This window comes from Megalobrama amblycephala, linkage group LG13 (assembly GCF_018812025.1).
Source record: "Megalobrama amblycephala isolate DHTTF-2021 linkage group LG13, ASM1881202v1, whole genome shotgun sequence".
In the NCBI taxonomy this organism is placed as follows: domain Eukaryota; kingdom Metazoa; phylum Chordata; class Actinopteri; order Cypriniformes; family Xenocyprididae; genus Megalobrama; species Megalobrama amblycephala.
The window spans coordinates 14,438,166-14,461,774 of record NC_063056.1 but is presented as its reverse complement, the minus strand read 5'-3'; the positions used below and the strand labels follow the sequence as shown (position 1 = coordinate 14,461,774).

The 23,609-nt window shown below is 35.5% G+C and overlaps 2 protein-coding genes across 4 annotated transcripts in view; one reads left to right on the top strand and one right to left on the bottom strand.

Moving 5' to 3' along the window:
- Positions 1-10,113: 10,113 nt before the first annotated feature.
- LOC125243838 (basement membrane-specific heparan sulfate proteoglycan core protein-like) lies at positions 10,114-12,776 on the top strand. The gene is made up of 8 exons (XM_048153682.1): positions 10,114-10,269; positions 10,381-10,504; positions 10,627-10,841; positions 10,934-11,155; positions 11,240-11,539; positions 11,765-12,031; positions 12,177-12,295; positions 12,436-12,776. Exons 1-8 carry the CDS (start codon positions 10,173-10,175, stop codon positions 12,568-12,570), a joined length of 1,479 nt encoding a protein of 492 aa, XP_048009639.1. The 5' UTR covers positions 10,114-10,172; the 3' UTR covers positions 12,571-12,776.
- A 10-nt stretch (positions 12,777-12,786) lies between these two features.
- The window catches only part of plekhg6 (pleckstrin homology domain containing, family G (with RhoGef domain) member 6), a 29,894-nt gene continuing 19,071 nt past the window's right edge, over positions 12,787-23,609 (bottom strand). The window contains exons 14-16 of one of the 3 annotated variants that reach the window (XM_048153681.1): positions 19,832-21,159; positions 13,633-13,674; positions 13,162-13,295 (exon numbers count right to left, since the gene is read on the bottom strand). In XM_048153681.1, coding sequence (XP_048009638.1) covers positions 13,635-13,674; positions 19,832-21,159 — 1,368 coding nt within the window. In that variant the 3' untranslated portion in view covers positions 13,162-13,295; positions 13,633-13,634. Of the gene's footprint in view, positions 13,299-13,632; positions 13,675-19,831; positions 21,160-23,609 lie in introns of all 3 variants that reach the window. The other 2 variants (XM_048153679.1, XM_048153680.1) reach the window with 2 other exon arrangements.

The following is a 23,609-nucleotide window of genomic DNA, read 5'->3' as shown; positions in this document are numbered from 1 at the left end:
TAAAAGAAGTTAACGTCAGAGGAAAGACGCACAGACCTCGATTTAAATTTTCCATTTTAATTTGCACAAAACAAACCAGCTCTAAGCAGTTTGTGTTAAAATAGATTTCTGGAATGTTTTTGATTGAGGCTCAGATAAAAATTCATTGCAAGCAACAAGCAACGGTTCAAAACATTTAAAACAAGCAACAGTTTTTGCTTGTTTTATACATTTATAAGCAAGTGTCTCTTAACAGACAGGTTTTGCACCAGTTTAATCGCCTAATTTTTTGGAGCCTGTCATTGGTAAAATATATTTTTAAAAGTAAAAATATTTAAAAAGTAAAAAAAAAATTGCACAGTAATAGATTCTTTTTAGACAAAGTAAACATGGTATGCTACCCATTTTATAGAAAATAAATACAGCAATGGTCATTTATGCACCGGTGTAGTTTAAATGAATTACTAATTCTCAGAGTTTTTTATATATATATATATATATATATATATATATATATATATATATATATATATATATATATATATATATATAAAAAGCCTGTACAAAGTGTAATGCCCTAGATTAAAATGCAAAAATATCTACGTTTGTTGGATGACCATGCAAATGTAGAAGTTAACCGGTACAACTTATGAGTAATGTTACTTTGTTAATGTATGTGGAAACGAAAAGTCATTTGAAGTGTTTGGACACTATTCAAAGAAGCTTTGCTATTGGTGAGTAAACACTTTTCGGAAGCTGACTGCCTTTGATCTGCAAAATTGTGGTTATTTCTTCCAGTACACAGAGGACAATTCAAATAGTTCAGAAGACAGTTAGGAGCAGTTTCAGCCACATGTGATGGTGTTATGATAGCAAACAATGTATATTAATTCCTAAATTTCCACCTTGATAATTTCAAAATTAATCTCGAAATTAAGGTTTTAAATGATGCAATCTGAAGTCTTTGTGAATATTAGGTTTTCAAACACACTGTTACAGCCCTCTGAAAAATCAAATTTAAGTTGAATTTGAATTTAAAACATATTTTGGGTTTTTCTATATAAGGACACAACTGTCTAGATGAAACCGATCTATGCCATGATGTAAGAAACCGTAACTGGCTGACAAATCTGCTGACAGACAGCATCTGCTCAGAGGAACGTATGGTGTATGTGATGCATATCTATTCTATAAAACCAGTTTTGACTAATTTCTATTGAGAAATGATCTGTGGGACTAAAAGCTTTGACTGAAACTGTGGGCTCTATTGTCTCACTGCTGAGTTTCATGGAACTTTGACCACTGCAATGAACGAGGCTGAATTCTTACATTTGAACAACTTCAATTCTTACGTTTGCATGTTATTTTGAATGTGCTGGTGTCAGCAGAATTGTCTGTCTTTTTACATCTTTAAAATAATTTCAAATATACAATACATTTTGTAATCATATTTATGCATTGAATTCCCAAATTAATGTAGAAGCAACACAAATCAATTTAATGGCAATGCAATGTTTAAAGGCACCTTTTGTTACCAAGTACTACCAGTACATTTATTAAACTTATTTTCTAATTTTGAGGACAAAATTAATAACAACCATAACTATCTAAATCAATTTAATATCCAAAACATTTTTAATATCCAGCAAACTGAAAATGAACGAATTTATCAAAAAAACAACAATTACAGTACATAATCAATCCTATAACAGTGGTTTAACTTAAAATATAACAATCAGCATAAACCATAAACCCATTATAATAAATGCCTCATATATATACCCATTTTTGAAGACACGTAAACATAAAAAAAACCTCTTTTTCCATCTTTAGAAGTTTTAGTTTTAACTACAGGTGCTGGTCATATAATTAGAATATCACCAAAAAGTTGATTTATTTCACTAATTCCATTCAAAAAGTGAAACTTGTATATTATATTCATTCATTACACACAGACTGATTTATTTCAAATGTTTATTTCTTTTAATTTTGATCATTATAACTGACAACTAAGGAAAATCCCAAATTTAGTATCTCAGAAAATTAGAATATTGTGAAAAGGTTCAATATTGAAGACACCTGGTGCCACACTCTAATCAGCTAATTAACTCAAAACACCTGCAAAGGCCTTTAAATGGTCTCTCAGTCTAGTTCTGTAGGCTACACAATCATGGGGAAGACTGCTGAAGTGACAGTTGTCCAAAAGACGACCATTGACACCTTGCACAAGGTGCAAGACACAAAAGGTCATTGCAAAAGAGGCTGGCTGTTCACAGAGCTCTGTGTCCAAGCACATTAATAGAGAGGCGAAGGGAAGGAAAAGATGTGGTAGAAAAAAAGTGTACAAGCAATAGGGATAACCGCACCATGGAGAGGATTGTGAAACAAAACCCATTCAAAAATGTGGGGAAGATTCACAAAGAGTGGACTGCAGCTGGAGTCAGTGCTTCAAGAACCACTACGCACAGACGTATGCAAGACATGGGTTTCAGCTGTCGCATTCCTTGTGTCAAGCCACTCTTGAACAACAGACAGCGTCAGAAGCGGCTAAAGACAAAAAGGACTGGACTGCTGCTGAGTGGTCCAAAGTTATGTTCTCTGATGAAAGTAAATTTTGCATTTCCTTTGGAAATCAGGGTCCCAGAGTCTGGAGAAAGAGAGGAGAGGCACACAATCCACGTTGCTTGAGGTCAAGTGTAAAGTTTCCACATTCAGTGATGGTTTGGGGTGCCATGTCATCTGCTGGTGTTGGTCCACTGTGTTTTCTGAGGTCCAAGGTCAACGCAGCCGTATACCAGGAAGTTTGTGTAGTTTGGAAGTTGGAAGTTTGTGAAGTTTATTGTGAAGAGGAAGATGCGATATGCCAGACCCAACAATGCAGAAGAGCTGAAGGCCACTATCAGAGCAACCTGGGCTCTCATAACACCTGAGCAGTGCCACAGACTGATCGACTCCATGCCGCGCCGCATTGCTGCAGTAATTCAGGCAAAAGGAGCCCCAACTAAGTATTGAGTGCTGTACATGCTCATACTTTTCATGTTCATACTTTTCAGTTGGCCAAGATTTCTAAAAATCCTTTCTTTGTATTGGTCTTAAGTAATATTCTAATTTTCTGAGATACTGAATTTGGGATTTTCCTTAGTTGTCAGTCATAATCATCAAAATTAAAAGAAATAAACATTTGAAATATATCAGTCTGTGTGTAATGAATGAATATAATATACAAGTTTCACTTTTTGAATGGAATTAGTGAAATAAATCAACATTTTGATGATATTCTAATTATATGACCCGCACCTGTATTTATTTTGTTTTTAAAAATAAAATCTACTAAAAACTAGTACTTAACTTTAGTAAGAACTTAGTAATAAATTCAATTAAAACATATATATAGTAGTCAACATTTGAAGTGGATCAAAAAAGTTAATCAAATTTGTCCTAAGAACTAAGTTGTCCTAAGAAGAAGGTTTTAGGACAACTTTGATGTAAAGTTTTGATCCACTTCAAATGTTGACTACTGAATATAGAAATAAATTAAAAAGGATTCAGGATATTCATTTCAAGAATGTGAAGGACTGAGTGAGACAGATTAATCTGTCTGTGTTTATGAGAAAGCATGGGGTCAGTGGGGAAGAAATATGTAATATTTCAGTCACAATCCTGCCATCAAGCATAATCAGTGTTAATATGTTCCGTCCTCTCTGCTATCTGCATGCATATAATATTCCCACTCGTGACTGTCTCTTTTTTCCACATCAGGGGCTCATGTAGGTCTTCCCCAGCTCTTCTGTTATTCAAATCAGCTGTATCAGCCACGTATACAGTGAGTAGGAAAGACCCCATCACACTCTTTTATCGCCCCCTCTGATCTGAAGAAAGTGAAGGTTGGTATCCGGATGCTCTGTATAACCACATGTCCCAGATACACAGCAGTGGTTCAAGTTGACCCCGGTTTATATTTGGATGTTTTCTTGTGAAATGGGGGTTTATGGGTACAAAAAGGCATGAGAACTCAGAGGCACAAAGGAAGGAAATGATGAGCTTGAAAGCATCTGAAAATCTGTGGTTATCCTCCCATACTTTACCTCATGAAGGCATACTTACATACCTACCTGCTTTTTCCATGGATTTACATATTTACATATTCAATAGCCAGCTTACTATTTCCACCTGGTTCAAAGCCTTTAACATCACTGATCTGGTGTACAGCGGCCTCAAAAAGCCAAATATATAGATAGATGTCAAGACATTAAGAATAAGGTTTTATAAAATGGTCACACTTTATATTAGGTGTCATTAACTAAAGATTTTAGGTACGATATTGTGTTGTTTTGCAAAACACTTTTGTGACTGTTGAGGTGGGATATGGGTAAGGTTAGAGACTGGTTTGGTAGTCTGGTTAGGTTTATGTGTTGTTTCAACCCACTTTTGGGTCAAATATGGACAAACCCAAACATTGGTTTATTATTATTATTATTTTTAATTAAAATTTTAAACCCAATGGTTGGGTTTGGCCATATTTGACTCAAACATAGGTTGAAACAACCCAGCATTTTTAGAGTTTGGGTTAAAGGCAGGGTAGGCAAAAAAATGTATAAAAAACTTTTTTTCAAAATTTGTTTAAACTTTATTTATATATCAATACATAATTAAAATGTAAGTACTCTGAAAAAGAAAGTATAAAAATCGAGTGTCTGTAGACCTCTCACGACTGTTTTAAAGACAGCTCATTATTTCCATTCACTCCACCCCCTCCCTTCTGGGCTCCTTCCAAAGCCACGCCCCCAAAACGCATAAACGTGTGACTCCGACCACTGAGCTGGAAGACGCATTATTTACCTGAGACGAGCGGAGAGGAAGGAGCACAGTGCATGTAGTGACATCATGTCAGAATCACATGTAATAAAAATAACTTTAAAATTATGAAGATAAACAAACAAGATGTATTTTAGTACTCACTATCAAGCTAGCATATTGATATTGGTAAAGTTTAAAATATATATTTTTTGATTCGCTAACGAGCTAGTTATCTATAAGGCAAAGCTAAAAACAGGTTGCATGATACACGTTTTTCCATTACCATCATTTACACTGTGATGAAGATGAATTTCGTGTAAGATTCATAACATATACGTTGTTCTACAGATCAACAGAGTAACATACACTCAAATATCAACTCACAACTGCATTGCAGACACAAAATAATAACACACACATACAACAAAGTGTGTACGACACACACAGATACAAGATAAAGACATCAGTAAACATAGGTAGAGAATATAAAAACAAAACAAAGGCGAAAAAAACGTGCAGGTAAACTTGCAGGTGAACATGGTAAAAGACTTAGACAGAGGGTAAAATTATGCACAATTCAACACTATAGCTATCATTATTTATCGTCTCTACTACGGCTCGCTAAGTAATGTTATGTTAGCTATATTACGCAGCTACGTGTGCTAATGACACATGCTTCATGAAAAAATAAACAAAAAAATATGTATGATCAAAATACAAAAAGAAAGATTTACCTGTCCAGCAGAAATAAAGCCATCAAGGAGTCACTTTTCAGCCCCTTGAGTTCCCTCAGTTCTCGCCATCGCTGGAAAGCCACGCCGATATTAACTCGCGTTTTATTTCTTTGTTTATCCAAAGACTTTTTGTTCATTGCCTTTTCTTGTACTGTTACTGTCTTCCTTTTTTTGCCTGGTTTGCCTTCACTAACTGCATAGGCCGATACTGTGAATTTAGCTTGCTGTTTCTCTGCCATTGTTTTGGTATTCCTAGGATCCGTGCCTCTTGGATTCCCCAAATCAAACGTGCGCGCGCAAGTGGGCAGGTCATGTGTGGCAAAAGGGTGGTTGCCATGGTTGCGAGAGAGTGACAGCCGCCTAAGCCAATCCTATGTTTCGTCCCGGATGGAAATAATGAGCTGTGTTTAATACAGATTAAACGGTCTAGAGTCACTCGATTTTTATACTCTTTTTACCAGAGTTCTTACATTTTAATTATGCATGTATATATATAGAAAGTTTAAACAAATTTGGAACAAAATTTCTTACCTACCCTGCCTTTAAAGGGTCAACAGTGTGATTACAGAAGTGAAATTAATCACAGCTATAATTACATGCAGGCTTTTTTAAATGACCGTGATTTTAACAGTAAAAGACTGTAAAAATGTTGCGGTGAAAAACTGTTAATTTGTTTCCACTAAATTTCTGTACTATATATGGTGAATAACTGTAATTTTAACCGTACATTTAATTTGTAATTTTATGGTAAAATACCGTTAAATTCACAGTTTTTGGAAGTGAAAAATAACAATTCATTGTAAAAATTTACAGTGAAAAAACGTAAATTGACATTCCCACAATTCCCTGCGTGACACTTCACATTTGATATATTTTCGTTGAAATAACTCTGTTTCTTCATAGTTTTTCTCATTTTTTTCTAATCAGTTATGTACATTAGGGTTTATATCTAATGTTGTTAAATGAATGTTTATTGCATTTTTAAAATGTCATGTGTGTTACCATGATGGTGTTTAGTGTGTGTGTGAATGACACTGTGTGCACCTTCTATATGTTAGTATTGTCCTTCTCAGCTTGTGGAAAAGCTGCTTGTGATGAACTTTGATTCATCATGTGACTCTCATCACCACTGTGTTTGGTGACTGTCAGTGTATTATAAAGGTACAAAACAGATATTAGTATTTTTTTTTTTTTACATTGCTACCGTATTTTTTACGGTAAAATTCTGGCAACCACAGCTGCCGTTTTTTTACCGTAAATTTTACTGGGATTTTTTTTACAGTGTAAGTACAATGTAAAAACATGTTTGTACACTGTAAAAAATATGTTATTTTACCGTAAATTTAACAGATTTTTTTTTTTTTTATGTTGCTACCGTATTTTTTACGGTAAAATTCTGGCAACCACAGCTGCCTTTTTTTACTGTAAATTTTACTGGGATTTTTTTTTTTTTTTTTACAGTGTAAGTACAATGTAAAAACATGTTTGTAAGTGCATAAATGATTAATTTAAATGTCACTCTAAAAAATGCTGGGTTAAAAATAACCCAAGTTAGGTTGAAAATGGACAAACCCAACAGTTGGGTGGGTTAAATGTTTGCCCAACCTGCTGGATAGTTTTATTTAACTCAACTGTTTCAAAAATACTCTTTTGCTTGCTTAAAATGAACCCAATGTATGTTGGAAATTAACATTTATTAATATGTTTAATAGATGAACATTTATTAATAAGTTTAATAAATGTTCATCTTTTGATTATTATTGGTGCCTCTAGTAACTGTGTCTGATTTTTAATTTCCAACCTATTTTGGGTTCATTTTAAGCCAGCCATATAGTCATTTTTAAACAATACTTGGCAAACATTTAACCCAACCACTGGGTTTGTCCATTTTCAACCCAACTTGGGTTGTTTTTAACCCAGCATTCACTGTAAAAAATGCTGGATTGTTTCAACCCATGTTTGGGTCAAATATGGACAAACCATTTAGAATATAGTTTCAAAAATGAAAATTCTGTCATCTCTGAAGATATTTTAAAGAATGTTGGTAAATCAAACAGTAGACGGTAGCCTTTGACTTTCATAGTATTTATTTTTTCCTACTTTGGACGTCAATTGCTAACTGTTTGATTACCAACATTCTTTAAATTATCTTGTGCTCAACAAAAGAAAGAAACTCATATATGAACTATCCCTTTAAAGTCATTTAATATAAAGTTTAACAGTGCTGTAGAAACTGAAAAACAAACGTATTTGGACACTTTCTGGTTGTCAAATGTCAGTGGAACATGTTTATAGTTAATGTGATGATTTACACCTGTGAAAACTTCACACTAAAAACACAGAGAAAAAAAAAAGTTAGTTCTGGGAAAAGCATCATTCGTTCGCAGAAGTCTCTTAGCTGATACTTTGTATCTTTTTCATTAAAATTCAGTTAATTCATTTTGTCCCCAGCATGTCCAAATACTTCTTGAGGCCACTTTGCAGAAAGAAAGAAAATTTGCTGTATAGACGTTTCAAATTGAGAGCATTGTTATTTTGCATACAAAACAATGTGGACTACAGAAGGAACTGCTACTTGCTTGTGAACTGGTTTGTGACAGATAGGAGGAGTGAAAAACAAAGCGAAAATGGGAGGGGAGAGACTGAGTCAGCCACAGACTCTTTTCTTCATCAAAACAACTCCAGCCCCCATATTCATGTCACTCGCACACCGTCTCTCTGTCTTTACTGGAAGTGATGCTGTTTTAGAATATGCTGATCGCACATCCGCATATCAACGGCTGAATCAAATGCATTCCGAAGCTCGGCTCTGATACTTGGCTGACATAACAGAAAGCAGCACTTACACAACCACATAAACAAATAATGATGCCATGGTGCAAGCTAAAATTACACATGACATTTATGTTTTTAACCCACTGGTTCAGGGTGGGTTACAGAAATGCATGCCATGGTGACGTATATTGGGGGGAAAAAACAGCTGTTATTTAAGTTTGGTAATGCTTATTTTACAGTGTCTTTGTTACATATTACATGTACTTACTATAGTAATAACAGCAAATGGTGCATAATTACATGCAACTAACCCTAAACCAAACCCTATAGCAAATATATGCTGTTAATTGATATTACTCTGAACTTAAATGTGTAATTACACTGTAATTAATACACCTTAAAATAAAGTGTGATTTTTAAGCATATATTTGAACATAACGGATATTATTTAATATTTAATATTGCACAATTAACTGAAATTCAATTAAATGTGGTTTGTGCATGCTTTGCATCATCCATGATTTTCTATCATGCAAAGCATAAATTTGATCAATTATTTGTATGTTATTAACCTACACCGCGTTCCAAATTATTATGCAAGTGACATATCAGTAAGATTTCAGTAGAATAAACATTCAGATTTTAGTTTTTCTAAGAAAATGTTTGTTTGTTTATTTATCCATGTCTTTTTAGATAACTGGTATCAATCTCAGACAAAATAATTTGCCAGGTCTATGGAAACCCTACTTAGAGGTTGTTCCACATTATTAAGCAAGTCACAGTTCTCATGCAATATGGGGAGGAAGAAAGATCTTTCTGAAGATGAAAAGCATGAAATGGTCCAATGTTGTGCAAAAGGCATGAAAACAACTAATATTTTGTGAAACTGAATACTGCTGTGCTCTAAATCACTCAGAAATCTTATGATAATTTGATAATCTCCATTCAGTTTTCACACAATATTAGTTGTTTTCATGCCTTTTGCACAACATTGCACCATTTCATGCTTTTCATCTTCAGAAAGATCTTTCTTTCATGAGAACTGTGACTTGCTTAATAATGTGGAACAACCTCTAAGTAGGGTTTCCATAGACCTGGCAAATTATTTTGTCTGAGATTGATACCAGTTATCTAAAAAGACATGGATGAATAAACAAACAAACATTTTCTTAGAAAAACTAAAATCTAAATGTTTATTCTACTGAAATCTTACTGATATGTCACCTGCATAATAATTTGGAACGCAGTGTATTTATGCTGTCTTTTCATGCAATAAATATCATGGCAAGTATAAAGAAAACATTTATAATAAAATAGTGAAGATGGCAGTTAATAACTATGAAAATGTGCAAATAAATTATAATTTCATATAATAACGCATGCATTTTATGTAAAGCTTATTTGAAATATGTATACAAATAAATGTGAGTTGACTATACACTGTAATTATTTATAGATACATTCTTACTTGTGTAAATTTTCCATATTGCTTTTGTTTGTTTTGTCTGACATAAATGTGTTTCCATTCTTTGAAGTGAGTGACATACTTTCAAATAAACTTTTTCACGTGGCGAGAGAAAATTCAAGGTAGACCTGGTGAATCCGTGGGAGAATTGAACCTCAAGTGTTGCCTCTCCCTCATTCTATTGCTCTCTCAGTATCTCTCTTTCTCTCTAACTTTTTCCAAAGTACGTCAGTCAGACCGCACATCAACAGTTTCACTACATGCATCTTCAGAACTCATGTGATGTCAAGAAGAAGAGGAACTACCTACAACGAGCAACTCCTCCCAACCACACTGCAACCCACACAGCCACCCACAGCAGTATATATTCAAGAACAAAGACCGGAGCCGTCAGACAATAGCTGAGAAACAGGATTAAACGCATGAGGGTTTGCCTTCTTTTTCGGAAAGTAACAAGAAGAAGATTAGAAGATATGACACTGTTTCTGATAGTTCTGGGTTTAGCGCTGCTTTTTGAAGGTGAGCTGTCATGATAGAGTATACGTGAATTGGTCAAATATTGTTTTATCGTCTTGTTTTATTTTTTTTCTTCTTGTAGATTTATATGTGCAATCTTTCTGTGTTCTGCAGGTGGACAGTGTCAGGAACGTGAAGTGTTGGTGGCTCAAGGATCTGTAGCAGTGCTGCCATGTGAGGACGAGTTCTCTACGCTCTCATATCCTACTGCAGTCTACTGGAGCAAGATAGTCAATGGGTAAGAACATTTCAACCATCCATCCATCCATCAACACAACTATCCAATACAATATTTCGAAAACATATAAGCACAAGAGGATGACCATTTTAATGTCTCGCTTTCTTTTTCCAATTTTCTAGTGTAATGAAGACAGTTTGGCGGCGACAGAAGAGCGGGTTAGAGTTTCGTCCGGTTAGAGACCCACCACGCGCTAACTGTCCCGTTCCCAACTTTGGAAAGGCCGATTACAGCCTTCACATCGCCGGAACGACATATGAAGATGGAGGACAGTACGTCTGTGAGGTTGTGGGAAAGACTCAGATGGTGAAGATCGTCACACTCAGGGTTATAAGAGGTAACAGACCCAAACAAGCAAGAATTTGTCGATTCTTCTTTGATAAGCCGTTGGAAATAGTCTTATCAGTAAGATGTTCTCTTTCTTCACAGCATCATTTTCTCCAGCCATTGTGGTTGAGGGCTCAAGAACGGAGGCAATGTGTGATGTTAGTCCTGGGACAAAATCTGCAAAAGTTAATTGGAAACGAAACGGCGAATTTATAAGAAGAACCAGCCTCTCTAGCGTGTCTCAAAGAGATGCCGGAAACTGGACCTGTCAGGTTTCACACAATGGTGTGGTAGTAGAGGCAACCGTATCCCTACAGGTCAAAGGTGAGTGTTTGTTTTAAACACTGACTTCTTCTAAAAATAACTTCTGCAGGAGTCGCTCATTCACCTTATCTATTCCCTCTCCAGGAATCGCCACCCCTCAGGATGACTCTTCGGTGGTGTATGCCGCTGTCGGCTCCCCCGTCTCCTTGCCCTGCCTGTTTACTGATGGTCTAATCCCAAACACTGTGAGGTGGAACAGAATTTCCTCAACAACACAGTTTTCTCATCTTCCCCCTTCATTTTTCAACGGGTCCTCAGCATCAGCCACTATACGGAGAGTGGAGGATGGAGATGAAGGGACGTATAAGTGCTCAGGGGTGATGGAGGGATTGAATAGAGAGAGAATTCAAGTACAAAGAAGGATGGAGCTAGTTGTTTCTCGAGGTGAGCGGAATAATACATCACTTATATTACTCAGAACACTCCAGAAAATATATTTTAAAAATAAAAAAATGTATTAAAATACATTAAAATTGGTGATACACACAAAAAAAATATTTTTCACAGCTGTACTTTTTAAAAATCAGTTCATACAGTTTAAAAAAATCATTACTGAAATTTCTGAATTTGCTGAATGCTGATTTTTTTTCCCTTCTGGTTTCTGTGCAGTTGTGAGCTCCTCAGCATCCAGTGGTAACGGACCCGTGACCCTGACCTGCCATCTCAGCAACTCCAACCAGATCACTTCCTATGAATGGCTCCGTGTTACTTATGGACCAAACGACACTCAAACGGTGACCTCTGTGACCTCTGTTCAAAAGACAAATAGCTTCAGGATTCAGAAAGTGACTGAGAGAGATGCTGGTGAATGGGTGTGTCGGTACTACGGGAAACAAGGAGTTCTGGGGAACGTGACTTATGAACTTCATATTATGGGTAGGTAGAGCAGTTATACATCAGTAAAGAAAATGATCTTTGCATACAATAAATAAAAGTATCAGCATTTGTGCAGAATATTTTGTCTGTCATCATTGGACTACACAACATTTTCCTTGATTCTCTGTTTCTTTCATTTCTACAGGTGCTGTAAAGGGCGAAAAGTCAAGTTCTGGCAATAAAACCGCTATGGTGATGGGATTAGGATTTTTGTTCTTGGTGGTATTCCTGATTATGTTCCAGATGTACAGAAACTATCGCAGGGTAGGTTTCAGTCTCCTGTATCAAGTTTTGATTTAATAATGAAATTTATGCTCAATTATTTAGAATCTCAGAAGACAGCTCTTTAAAACATATTTTAAGTATTTATATCTCATATTCATCCCATTTATTCCTCCTTACAGAAGAAGAGAATCCTTCTTTACCCAGCAATGGAAACCATCGTCCATCAGGCCGCCACCGAACGAGAGCACAGAGAAAGAAGCAGGCCAAAAATGACTGAACCTTGTGTTGGACAACCGAAAACAGTGTGTGTGTAAATTTGTGTTTTTCATGGAAATTTTGTAAATGCCTGTGTTTTACTCTATGTTAATGTGTGTGTTTTAAAAGCAGACAATTGTAGCAGTCCATTTAAACTGTAAATATATTGCCGACATATAAATGTATTTTGTATAAACTAATTTTGGTGCAAATATATTTTCAAATGTAAAATCTATGTAAATAAAGAAATAAACTGAAAACATATTTTATCAATTTCACGTTTTAATTAAATTCTTTTTTTGTGCACAGTAAATACAAAATTAAGTTTCTTAAAATTGCTATACAAGAAAAAAGAGAAAACATTCTGTACACAATTACATTTAAGTAAATATAATTATAACTATACAGTAGACACAATGTTAATCTTTTATAATAAAAAATGTGAAAGCTGTATATATATATATATATCACTCAAAATATGTTTGACTATAATAGTCATGCTACATATAGATTCAACAACAACACAGAACCATTATATATTACATTTCTCCAAACACTTTTCACACTATTCACAAGTCTAAATCTACATACTAGACAAAGCTACACCTCACTGCATTCTGTTTCATCCTGCCCCTCTGATCTTTTCGTCTCTGACCTGCGGAGCTCATTTGAGGTCAGAACCTGTTCAAACCAGTCTTCATCATCAAAGTCCTCAAAACCGAAAACCTCCTCATCGTCAAAACACCAGCCTGGCCAGTCAACACTGACGCCATCCAGGACATTGCTGCTTCAAAGGAGAGAACAGGGGTTTATGGGTTAATGCCTTCAAAAAAGGTTATTGTAATTTCATTAGTAAAATGTCATTTTTGCAAAAAATGAGTGATATGTAATAAAGTTGATATATTATGAGGTATATATCAATGAATACATTTTGTTAATATATATAAAAAACATGATTATATATAACATTATCAAATCTTTACAGACTTTTTAAAGAAATAATAGTTTGAGATAATGCTTATCAGATCATAAAGTAGTGTTTATTCAAATTTAAAAATGTTTTGTTTTTTTTGTGGTGGTGGTTGTTTTTTTTTTTTGTTTTTTTTACACAGAAAGTATACCTTCAAAGACTCTGAGGGGCCCACAGACCCCTAATTGAAAACCTTGAATATAAAACACAAAGCACATTCAAATAGTCAGAAATGTCATAAAACTTAATCCATTTGTTTCAAATACCTCACATCCAGATAAGTTGGGACATTTTGTAAAACGCAATAAAATCAAGAATCTGTGATTTGTTAATTCTCTTAAACATTTATTTAAAGGTGCCCTAGAATTAAAAATTTAATTTATCTTGGCATAGTTAAATAACAAGAGTTCAGTACATGGAAATGACATACAGTGAGTCTCAAACTCCATTGTTTCCTCCTTTCCTCTTCCTTTCCTCCTTCTTATATAAATCTCATTTGTTTAAAAGACCTCCAAACAGGCGAATCTCAACATAACAGTCGTTAAGTAACAGTCGGGATCATTAATATGTACGCCCCCAATATTTGCATATGCCAGCTCATGTTCAAGGCATTACACAAGGGCAGCCAGTATTAACGTCTGGATCTGTGCACAGCTGAATCATCAGACTAGGTAAGCAAGCAAGGACAACAGCGAAAAATGGCAGATGGAGCAATAATAACTGATATGATCCATGATAACATTATATTTTTAGTGATATTTGTAAATTGTCTTTCTAAATGTTTCGTTAGCATGTTGCTAATGTACTGTTAAATGTGGTTAAAGTTACCATTGTTTCTTATTGTATTCACGGAGACAAGAGCCATGTCGTTATTTTCATTATTAAACTGTTGCAGTCTGTATAATTCATAAACACAACTTCATTCTTTATAAATCTCTCCAATAGTGTAGCATTAGCCATTAGCCACGGAGCATAGCCTCAAATTCATTCAGAATCAAATGTAAACATCCAAATAAATACAATACTCACATAATCCAACGCATGCCTGCAGTATGCATGACGAACATCTTGTAAAGATCCATTTGAGGGTTATATTAGCTGTGTGAACTTTGTAAATGCACTGTTTAAGGCAAGTGCGAGCTCCGTGGGTGGGAAGCGTGAGCATTTAAAGGGGCCGCAACATGAATCGGTGCATTTCTAATGATGCCCCAAAATAGGCAGTTAAAAAAATGAATTAAAAAAAATCTATGGGGTATTTTGAGCTGAAACTTCACAGACACATTCAGGAGACACCTTAGACTTATATTACATCTTGTAAAAAAACGTTCGATGGCACCTTTAACTGACAAAAGTACAAAGAAAATTTAAATTTATACTTGTATTTAGTAAATATAAACTAATTTTGATTTTGACGGCTGCAACACACTCCTAAGTTGGGACAGAGGAAAAATAATAATGAAAAGATTACAGAATATCCAAGTTAAACTGTTTTGAAACAGTCCACAATTAGCAGGTGAATTAGTAGGTGAGGGTATCATGTTTGGATATAAAAGTAAGACCCACCAAAGACTTGGCTTTGAAAGCAAAGTTGTGTCATGGCCAGTGTTTTTATATAAATATACTTTTAAAAGTAATGCATTACAATGTTGTGTTGCTCCATAAAAAGTAACTAATTGTGTTAGTTACTTTTTATGAAAAGTAATGCATTACATTACTTTTGCCTTTCACCTGGGCTGGGCTTGCTTGTTTGTTTTTTAATAACAACAAAAAAGTTCTATTTTTGGCAAATGTTAAAACCCTTTCACACCAAAAGTGAAATGAATAAGCTTCAGGCTGAAGGAAATGCATATTTACGCCTGTACAGTAGAGGGTGCAGCTCCAACAAACCTTTCAGCTGTGCTGCCATTCTGGATTAAAGAAGAATAGGACACAGGAGAAGAAAGTTCAACACTCTTATTTCTAAATCTAATATAAAGTAATTTTTACTTATTAGCATGGTTGAATTGGATCATTGAAGGTCAGCAGCAAAGACATTGGTTAATAAAGTGAGATTAAATACATAAAGTATATTGTGTAATTTAATATAGTTAATTATTACAGGTTTGCATAAAATTCTGCGATTTCATTTAACTTTTTTTATTCATCTTAAGGAATACTGAATGTTTTCGTGCAAGTAAGATGAGTAAATGCTAGGTTTTTCACCATGTACCATACATAATATTGTGAAACAATTCAGGGAATCCAGAGAAATACCTGTAGGGCAAGGCAGGGAACCTCTGTTGAATGTGCATGACTTTTGAGCCCTCAGATAGCACTGCATGAGAAACCATCATGCTACTGTGTTAAAAATATCCACATTGGCTCAGGAGTACTTTGAAAAACGGCTGTCACTTAACACAGCCTGCCGCTACAACAAGAAATGCAACTTGGATTGCTGTTATGTAAAGCTATACATCAATTCTACGCCGAGTTCTCTGGGCCCGAGCTCATCTCAGATGGTCTAAAAGACAGTGTAAATGTGTATTGTGATCAGATGAGTTCATGTTTCTGCTTATTTTTGGAAAAAACTGACATCGAGTTCCCAGTCCCAAAGATGAAAGGAACCATCCTGATTTTTATCAGCGACTGGTGCAAAAGAAAACATCTGTCATGGTATGGAGGTGCATCAGTGCAAACGGCATGGGTGACTCGCATATGTGTGAAGGTACCATTGATGTGAAGGCATATATTGGGATTGTACAAAGACATACACTATATTGCCAAAAGTTTTTCTGCCTTTACGTGCACATGAACTTTAATGACATCCCATTCTTAATCCGTAGGTTTTAATATGGAATTGGCCCACCCTTTGCAGCTATAACAACATCAACTCTTCTGGGAAGGCTTTCCACAAGGTTTAGGAGTGTGTTTATGGGAATTTTTGACCATTCTTCTAGAAGCGCATTTGTGAGGTCAGGCACTGATGTTGGCGAGAAGGCCTGGCTCACAGTCTCCGCTCTAATTCATCCCAAAGGTGTTCTATGGGGTTGAGGTCAGGAATCTGTGCAGGCCAGTCAAGTTCCTCCACACCAAACTCACTCATCCATGTCTTTATGGACCTTTCTTTGTGCACTGGTGTGAAGTCATGTTGGAACAGGAAGGGGCCATCCCCGAACTGTTCCCATAAAGTTGGGAGCATGAAATTGTCCAAAATGTCTTGGTATGCTGAAGCATTAAGAGTTCCTTTCACTGGAACTAAGGGGCCAAGCCCAACCCCTGAAAAACAACCGCACACCATAATCCCCCTCCACCAAACTTTACACTTGGCACAATGCAGTCAGGCAAGTACCGTTCTCCTGGCAACCACCAAACCCAGACTCGTCCATCGGATTGCCAGACAGAGAAGCGTGATTCGTCACTCCAGAGAGCAAGTCTGCTATGGCTTTACACCACTGCATCTGACGCTTTACATTGCACTTGGTGATGTAAGGCTTGAATGCAGCTGCTTGGCCATGGAAACACATTCCATGAAGCTCTCTACACACTGTTCTTGAGCTAATCTGAAGGCCATGAAGTTTGGAGGTCTGTAGCTATTGACTCTGCAGAAAGTTAGCGAGTTCTGCGCACTGTGTGCCTCAGCATGCGCTGACCCCGCTCTGTGATTTGGGGTCACATATGGGTGATATGGGTGACTCGCATATGTATGAAAGTACCATTAAGGTGAAGACATATATTGGGATTGTACAGAGACAAACTACCATAACGATGACATCTTTCCTGGGAAGCAAGACAATGCCAGGCCTCATTCTGCATGTTATACATCACAGTGGATGCGCTTGACTGCCTGCCTGCAGTCCAGATCTGTCTCCTATTGAAAATGTTTAACCCATCATGAGGAGAATTAGACAACAATGAGCACAGACTGTTGAGAAGCTGACTTGTATCAGGTGAGATGGAGCAAAGATCCACTTGATGATTAAAAAGTGAAATTAAAAGGAAAGGTGATGTGACAGAGTGGTAAACATGCCTCTGTCCCAACTTTTTTGAAGTGTGTTGCAGCCATTAAAATCAAAATTTGTTTATATTTATAAAATATAATCAAACTGATCAGTGAAAACATTGAAAATATTTTCTTTGTTCTTTTTTCAGTTAAGTAAATGTTTGAGAGAATTAACAAATCACAGATTCTTGATTTGATTGCGTTTTACCAAATTACCAAACTTTTCATGAGTTTGGGGTTGTATTTGAATGTTCTGTACATTAACTTCTGATCTGTTCTGAGCATTATATTAAAGAAATGTAATATTAAGTGCAATATTATTGCATCTCTATATATGTTTCCAGGGGAAAGCCTGACTCCTAATGGTCCTTATAAAGAACTAAATGTACTATTATGAGATCTCGAGATGTGATGTGGTAGAATTTTCCAACAATTTCCAGTGAAGGTTTGAATATTATAATTTAGACAGAATTTTATGTAACAGTACACAGATGAATTGTGTGTGGGCAGAGAGAAGAAATAACGCACATGAAACTTTCAAGTTCCGCAGCACAGTGAAGCATCTCTACAGTCATCTCTCACGAATGGAACAAATACACTTAAAATGAAAATGATTGATTTTCCACTGGGCAGTAAGGGTTATTTTTGGGTTAAATTTAGGAGGAAAAAATATTTATTTCTTAAGTAAAAAACTTTTTTTAATGCAAAATCATTCAAAGTAGTGTGACAGATGCTGTAAGACTTTATAGAAGTCAATTTATCACATATGTATGCATATATTTATCATATTTTGCATATTATTTCTTCCTTGAGGTTTGTTGGTAAAGTTTATTATTTTTATTTCATTTAATTTTATTTACATTTTTCTTTTTTCTTTTTCAACCCTCTCTCAGACTCTTAGAATTAAGCACCCCTTTCTGCAACTGTGCTTACTTTCTATGTAAATTATAAAAAAATATTAAAATGATATACAGTACAGTCCAAAAGTTTGGAACCACTAAGATTTTTAATGTTTTTAAAAGAAGTTTCGTCTGCTCACCAAGGCTACATTTATTTAATTAAAAATACAGTAAAAAACAGTAATATTGTGAAATATTATTACAATTTAAAATAACTTTTTTCTATTTGAATATATTTCACAAAGTAATTTATTCCTGTGATGGCAAAGCTGAATTTTCAGCATCATTACTCCAGTCTTCAGTGTCACATGATCCTTCAGAAATCATTCTAATATGCTGATCTGCTGCTCAAGAAACATTTAATGTGTACAATTGTACAAAATATTTGTGTACAATATTTTTTTTCAGGATTATTTGATGAATAGAAAGTTCAAAAGAACAGTGTTTATCTGAAATGTAATCTTTTGTAACATTATAATGTCTTTACTGCCACTTTTGATTGATTTAATGCATCCTTGCTGAATAAAAGTATTCATTTCTTTAATTTCTTTTCAAAAAAATAAAAATAAAAATTCTTACTGACCCCAAACTTTTGAACGGTAGTGTATAATGCTACAGAAGCTTTGTATTTCAGATAAATGCTGTTCTTTTGAACTTTCTATTCATCAAGGAATCCTGAAAAAAAAAAGTACACAACTGTTTTCAACATTGAAAATAATCATAAATGTTTATTGAGCAGCAAATCAGCATATTAGAATGATTTCTGAAGGATCATGTGACACTGAAGACTGGAGTAACGATGCTGAAAATTCAGCTTTGCATCACAGGAATAAATTACTTTGTCAAATATATTTAAATAGTACACAGTTATTTTAAATTGTAATAATATTTCACAATATTATTGTTTTTTACTGTATTTTTAATTAAATAAATGTAGCCTTGGTGAGCAGACGAAACTTCTTTTAAAAACATTAAAAATCTTAGTGGTTCCAAACTTTTGGACTGTACTGTAAGTCATACAAATTATGTATTATACAATATTAAATAGATTATGTAATTATAAATATTAATTTAATTAAAATAAAAAATATTACCCTCACAACAGGGGGAAACAGCTCAGAACAATTTGCTAAACTGAAAATGTGATTGTCCCATATGTCGCTTCAAATTTATATTAAGGTTTTCCATGTTAAATAAAATTAGTTAGTGTTCAAATGCAAAAGCTACTCCTATGAAAATGCATGCTGATCACTGTCCAGTTAAAACAACAACATATACCGTATTAGGTTGGGATTTGAATGGAATAAGTAGCCAGTGCAACCCACGTCACTATCAGATGTTTTCATACTACTACAAACTCTTTTATCTCAGAAGATCAAGAAAAATGTAATTCTTCATGATACAACCCCATTAAAAACAGATCATCATTGCAGAACTCAGATCTTTAGCAATAGTGATGAATATAGACTCACCTATCTTTCATCTCATCGTCACTTCCATCCACGTTTCCCTCTATCCATCCATGTGCAGATATCATACTGGATCCTGCTGAATTTTCTCCTTCTACCTCTCTCTCTCCTTCATTAGCCGATGGTGATGGAGAGGCGGAGACAGGAGAATTTTGTAGAGGAAAAGTGCTCGTTTTTGTCTCTCCCACTCTTTTTCCCAGTCCACGTCCCTTTTCCCGTTCTTTAGCCCTCTCCAGCAGGCCCTGGAGCGGAGAAGGGTGAAGCTGGTTGTCCGTGTCTGGTGGCGGTGAGAGGCTGCGTCTGTGGGAACTTTGAGAGGAGCTGATCTCTGGGATGGAGGCGCTCCTCTGTGTCTTTAGTTTGGGTTTTGTTTGACGGTTCCCATCAGGTGTCTGCTCAGGTTCAGAGAGCGTTTCAGGATCTGATGACGATCTCTTTTCAGGAACATTCCATAACGCTTCAGCAGTGTTTTTTAGAGATCCCAGCTTTAGCACTTTAATGCAAGGGTTGGATGCTCTTCTCTGGTTCCCATTGGAGTTTGTATTGGGAGTAAGCTCCAATCCATTCGCAGCTTTCTTGGAACTATCAGAGGGGATAGATGGTTGCAAATTATTCGGATTCCTCCTCCGTAAGCGAGGAGACTTCATGTCCCTGATGAACCTCCCTGATTCTGTGAGGAACCCATTGTCATCTTCTGGTTGGCTGCACAAAGAGCTCCTCCTAAATTCTTGAGAGTCATTATATGGATCCAGATGTGGTTTTCCTGTTTCTACCCTTTCCCCATATTTTGATGTAGTTAATAGAGGCTTGTTTGATGAAGAAGTGCTTGGCATGGATTGGCCAGAAATACTATTTTTCTCCACATGACCACCTGGTAACAACGAGTGTCCATTTCTCATAAGTAAGTCCTGTTGTGTCATTTCATTAGATTGTTCATGATTCCATGTAACACGCCTTTCTGTTATTTTTTTAATTGGGGCCTCTTCCTCTTCCCACTGCCTGTTTCTTCCTTCTGGTTTGCTCTGATCATTCCGATGACCAATCAGTGGAGAGTTTTCATCCTCTGCTGGCTGTTTAACTTTAGTTTGCTCCACGTCTGTCTCCATGTCTGTCTCAGACCTGCTACTATGAAAACTAAATCTGTTCACACACTCAGACGGGTCAATATCACTATGAGATCTGTCGCTGTCTGACTGGCCACCAGGATCCTCTATGACTTTGTTGGCCAGTTCATTCTGAAGAGGAGGTCTTTCTGATTCAACTAACTCTGTTTTACTTGTGTTCTTCAGGGTTTTGTTTGTCTCATTTTTCCTCAACGCCTCTAATGCTGCCTAAGAATATCAACAAAAAACAGTTTATAATTACAAACTATTCAACTATATTTGACTTACTGATTCAGTATTCTGCTCACAATCTTAAATACTGCATAGGTGTATATAAAAGGCACTTTCCATGATTTACTTTAGTCCACTCCAGTTAAAGGTGCAATATATAAGATCTTCTGTCCGCTAGAGGTCGCTAGAGGCCTATTCAAAACAAAGACGTAGCTTGATGACGGCAAGTTTGAGCGCGGAATCTTGGGACATGTGGAAATAATCGGGAAAGGACTCGGGAAGAAATCATGTTCATGGATGTGATTATTAACGTTACTGTAGTATGAAGCAGAGCAGGACCGAGTGTTGTGGGAGCTGAACGAGGCCGCTGGAGCGATTGTGCAACACACGCTTCACGAGCAGCAGAACTTTTATTTTGACACAGTCGCCGGCACCGCTTCCGCTTTTACGGTCATGAGTATGAGGTAACGCAGCTCTGTTTATCATATTAGGCACATTTGAGTGTGTTGAAAATGATGTTATAACGTTACTCTGTGCGTTCGCTCGGTGGCTGCTGTGAGACACTTGTTGCACACTGCAGTAAGATAGATCGATTTTAGAATATCATATTAAATGCTGGATGGCTTGTGTTGATAAATGGCATTCAATTTATTTTAAAACATATTGTATGATGGAGAAAATGCTGTATTACTAAAAATAAAGTTGCATCTGATTATGCTATGTTAGCCACTTCACAAAATAGTGTTTTTCTCTGAGGCATGGTAAAGCATGATACTCGCAAAAAAAAAAAAAAAAAAAAATCAAGAAAATTAGATTTAAACAATAAGACTAAACGTGTTGAGCTATATAACAACAAATAGTTTTCTGTCTATAAATATTAAAACATGTAATATAAAGCGTCTTTGGTGTTTCCATGGTTTAACCATTTGTTAAAATTGAAATTTTCTCACGATTTACAAATATTTGCAAACATTTGGGATATTGTAAGTACTCAAGTGAACAAAATATATAACACTGGCCTAGTGGTTTTTGGATATTTTACTGCAAAATTCTTACATATTGCACAAAAAAAAAAAAAAAAAAAAAGCATTAGTGGCACAAATCCCATGTTTTTTCTCCTCAAATTAACTAATTGTAAATTTCAAAAATATAAACACATACCTGTTTACCACGTTATACACACGTTATACATTTACTGCATGATTTTCCCCAAGTACATTATTATTATTATTTTGTATGTCATTTTAAACTTTTTATTTTAACTTTTTTGTTTAAGCATGGAATGAATAAAAGTAAATAATATTTACTTTTTCTTAATTTCAGCACAAAAATTGTAATGTTGACTGCAACCCTGCTACTTTCAGCTCTGTTACTTAATTAAAGGGATAGTTCACCCCAAAATGAAAATTCTGTCATCATTTGCTCCCCCTGAATGTTAGTAACCGAGAATGTCAGTAACCAAGTACATTTCGCCCCCCATTGAAAGCCATAGTATTTTTTTTCTACTATAGTAGTCAATGGGGGCGAGATCTGCTTGGTTACTGACATTCTTCCAAATATCTTCCTTTGTGTTCAGCAGAACAAACAAATTCATAAAGGTGTGGAACAACTTGAGGGTGAGTAAATGATGACAGAAGTTTCATTTTTGGGTGAACTATCCCTTTAATGTAGGCGAAAATTGCAACCCTATTACTCTGAACCCTGTTACACATTCTGGTGTAGTTATTTCATTTGTATTATTTCATTTAAAGGTACACTTTGTAACTTTTTTTATTTTATTTTATCATCAATACTGCTTCCAAAATGTGTTTTTGTCTTACCCTGATTCACTATGCTAGAGGGTTAGTTCACTTTGAAATGAAAATTAGCCCAAGCTTTACTCACCCTTAAAGGTGCCCTCGAATGAAAAATTGAATTTATCTTGGCATAGTTGAATAACAAGAGTTCAGTACATGGAAAAGACATACATTGAGTTTCAAACCCCATTGCTTCCTCTTTCTTACGTAAATCTCATTTGTTTAAAAGACTTCCGGAAAACACGCGGATCTCAACATAACACCGACTGTTACGTAACTGTCGGGGTGTACGCCCCCAATATTTGCATATATGCCAGCCCATGTTCAAGCATTAGACAAGGAAAGGCAGTATTAACGTCTGGATCTGTGCACAGACAAGGTAAGCAAGCAAGAACAACAGCGAAAAATGGCAGATGGAGCAATAATAACTGACATGATCCATGATAACATGATATTTTTAGTGATATTTGTAAACTGTCTTTCTAAATGTTTCGTTAGCATGTTGCTAATGTACTGTTAAATGTGGTTAAAGTTACCATCGTTTATTACTGTATTCACGGAGACAAGAGAGCGTCGCTATTTTCATTTTTAAACACTTGCAGTCTGTATAATTCATAAACACAACTTCATTCTTTATAAATCTCTCCAACA

Excerpts from the sequence above, each read along its gene's own strand:
- LOC125243838 (XM_048153682.1), top strand. The coding sequence starts at position 10,173 with ATGAGGGTTTGCCTTCTTTTTCGGAAAGTAACAAGAAGAAGATTAGAA. Across the intron at positions 11,156-11,239 it reads CGTATCCCTACAGGTCAAAG|GAATCGCCACCCCTCAGGAT; the intron begins GTGAGTGTTTGT and ends TTCCCTCTCCAG. Across the intron at positions 12,032-12,176 it reads TTATGAACTTCATATTATGG|GTGCTGTAAAGGGCGAAAAG; the intron begins GTAGGTAGAGCA and ends TCATTTCTACAG.